Raw genomic sequence first — 2,615 nt, forward strand, 5'->3', positions numbered from 1 at the left:
CGCGGGTTCGAATCCCCGTCACCGAACCTGCTCGTTCTTTCAGCCTTGGAGGCGATATAATGTGACAGTCAAACCCGCTATTCGTTAGTAAAAGAGTAATCCAAGAGTTGGCGGTGGGTGGTTTTTGACTAGTTGCATTCCCTCTAGTCTATCACTGCTAAATTAGGGACGCCTAGCGGATATAGTTCAAGTGTAGATTTGCGCGAAATTCAAACCAAAACTAATCTATAATTTATCGTAAGATAAAGAATGTCGTAGTACATAATAAGAAGCACATTACTAAATTATTAACTCCTTTGAGGTGCCCCCCAGTGGCACAGCGGTATGTCTGAGGACTTACAACGCTAGAAACAGGGTTTCGATACCCGTGGTGGGCAGAGCACAGATAGCCCTTGTGTAGCTTTGTGCATAATTAAAAAACAAACAAACAATCCTTTGGGGCTGAACGTGACCTAGTGGTTTACTATATAATACGAATTGTGATCCGAAGATTCGTGATTGGAAATTTCTTTCCACAAGAACGTGTTCCGCTCTTCACATTTCACGGTCAAATCCAACTATTCTATCAGTAAATAATATCCCAAGAGTTGGCGGTGAGTGCTGTTAAATATTTGCCTTCCCTCTAGTCTGTTAGTTTGAAAATAATTCGAAACTAGGGACGGCTATACGCAGATCGCCTTTATGAAACTTTGCGCGAAATTTTGAAACAAGTAAACGAAATGTATTATTTTACAGTACACGCTGAACGTGAACTTCCATGATCCAAAAAAAAAACGAATCCCGATTAATATAATTTCAAAAAATATTACAGTGCTGTTCCGAATAACGTGCTGCATAAAATGTATCCGTTATAATTTAAAAATAACTAACATATAAAAGCGTATAAAATAGTCCCAGTGACTCAGCGGTAAGCCTGAGGGCTCATGCCTCTAAAATCCAAGTTTCATAATTGTGAGCACAGCACAGATAATCCATTGCGTTCCTTTGTGCTTAAATTCAATCAAAAAATGTTCAAAAAACAGTTTTATCTCCTTCAAAACTATATTTTAATGTAGGTCAGGCTTCGTAAACACCATTACAACAGCTTGAACATCTAAATTATTATATCAGTAAATATAAATTTTCTGATTTTTCTATTGCAGTTTTTGGAATAATATAATTTGACCAGATTAAAAAAATAACCGCCTACAGCGGTTCGTAAAAAGAAAACCTACCAAAATTAATCATTAACATTAAAATCCATAAGTCGTTTACCTCTTCTGAATGAGAAAGCAAATGAATATCCAACAAGTAGAAAAACAAAAATGCACAGAACTTGCATGGACATAATGACTTAGTGGGAAACACTCTGCTGGGCCTAAATTACAAAACGATGTCCCTGAGGCTCAAATACAAACCAGTTAATATACTGATAATGTGAAAAAGTGTGCTCACTCGATTGATCTCAACCTACCGTAACTAAACTGAGATAATTTTCGTGGAACAAACCCTGCCGGCAGTTAGATGAAGCCGGAAGAGGAGACAGGGAACCGGAAGTATGCCAGTTTTCTGACAGGAAGTGCGATATCACTTTTCCTTTACTTACATTTCGACACATAGGTTTTAAGCCTAAATTAGAGATTTTTTCCCAATAAATTCTTTACTCATACATTATAACTCTGACACCTTAATAAAGTCCTATTTAAGTGTATACTTTCTTTGGAATTTCAAAACTACGAGCTTCAAAACAAGTCAGTTTTTATCAGTTTTGTTTCAATCTTAGAATAAAGTAGTCACATGGTTAGTTGTTTTTAACTACCTTTAAATAATGTTTAATTATTTTACAACATTTTGATCAATCTTATTAATAAATTTTGATGGCCTTTAAGAATGTATTTATAGAACTTGCGCTAAAAAATAACTGTGTTTTCCAAATTTATTATAATAAAAATTCTTACAAAAATATTTGGTCAAAAGGTGTGTTACATATTAAACCTTAATTTTTTAAATACTTGATTTATAAATAATCTTAATCTCACTTGATTTATCAATAATCTTAATCTCATTTTTTTATCTTGCTTTTTACTTTCAAAATGGCGCGGGTTGGCCCTCTGGTTACAGTTCTAGATAACGAAGATGCTAAGCCAAGTTTGAATTTATACGATATTATAAAATATTCTCCACACTTCAAGCTGTGGGTGTGTTATGAGATGACAGTCTCACTACCTCGGATGCGTGATATTACATACCATTTTAATATTATCGTACAATCTTTTGTCGTGCATGAAATTTTAAAACGCTATTAGATAAGTCTATTTGTTTGTTGGTAAACACAAAGCCACCAAAGTTATCGAAACCCGGTTTTTAGCGTTAGCCTCCTGAATATGTTTTATGGTTCTGTTGAAGAAACCGTTTGGACCATATAGATATATGTGTATATTGTTGCGTCATCGAGATCACGTGACAATTCTCACGCTCTCTTGTTTCTAGAACAATCATGTACTTTGGCGAATGTTCTACTTCTTGCTAGAAATAGGTTACGCTGGTATATAAAAGATGGGAATGTAATGTGTGGGTAGATAGTGAGTAATTGATCTGCGGTCGGAGTAGTATTGCTATAGCATTTGTTTAGCGCG

At 35.1% G+C, this 2,615-nt stretch overlaps 1 protein-coding gene across 2 annotated transcripts in view; it reads right to left on the bottom strand.

Moving 5' to 3' along the window:
• The window catches only part of LOC106473019 (trichohyalin-like), a 23,049-nt gene extending 21,579 nt beyond the window's left edge, over positions 1–1,470 (bottom strand). For both annotated transcript variants that reach the window (XM_022401527.1, XM_013933693.1), the window contains exon 1: positions 1,255–1,470. In XM_022401527.1, the coding sequence (XP_022257235.1) occupies positions 1,255–1,327 (73 nt within the window). In that variant the 5' untranslated portion in view covers positions 1,328–1,470. The remainder of the gene's footprint in view (positions 1–1,254) is intronic.
• Positions 1,471–2,615: the final 1,145 nt, after the last annotated feature.

The sequence above is a fragment of the Limulus polyphemus genome, unplaced genomic scaffold (genome assembly GCF_000517525.1).
Source record: "Limulus polyphemus unplaced genomic scaffold, Limulus_polyphemus-2.1.2 Scaffold5814, whole genome shotgun sequence".
NCBI lineage: Eukaryota > Metazoa > Arthropoda > Merostomata > Xiphosura > Limulidae > Limulus > Limulus polyphemus.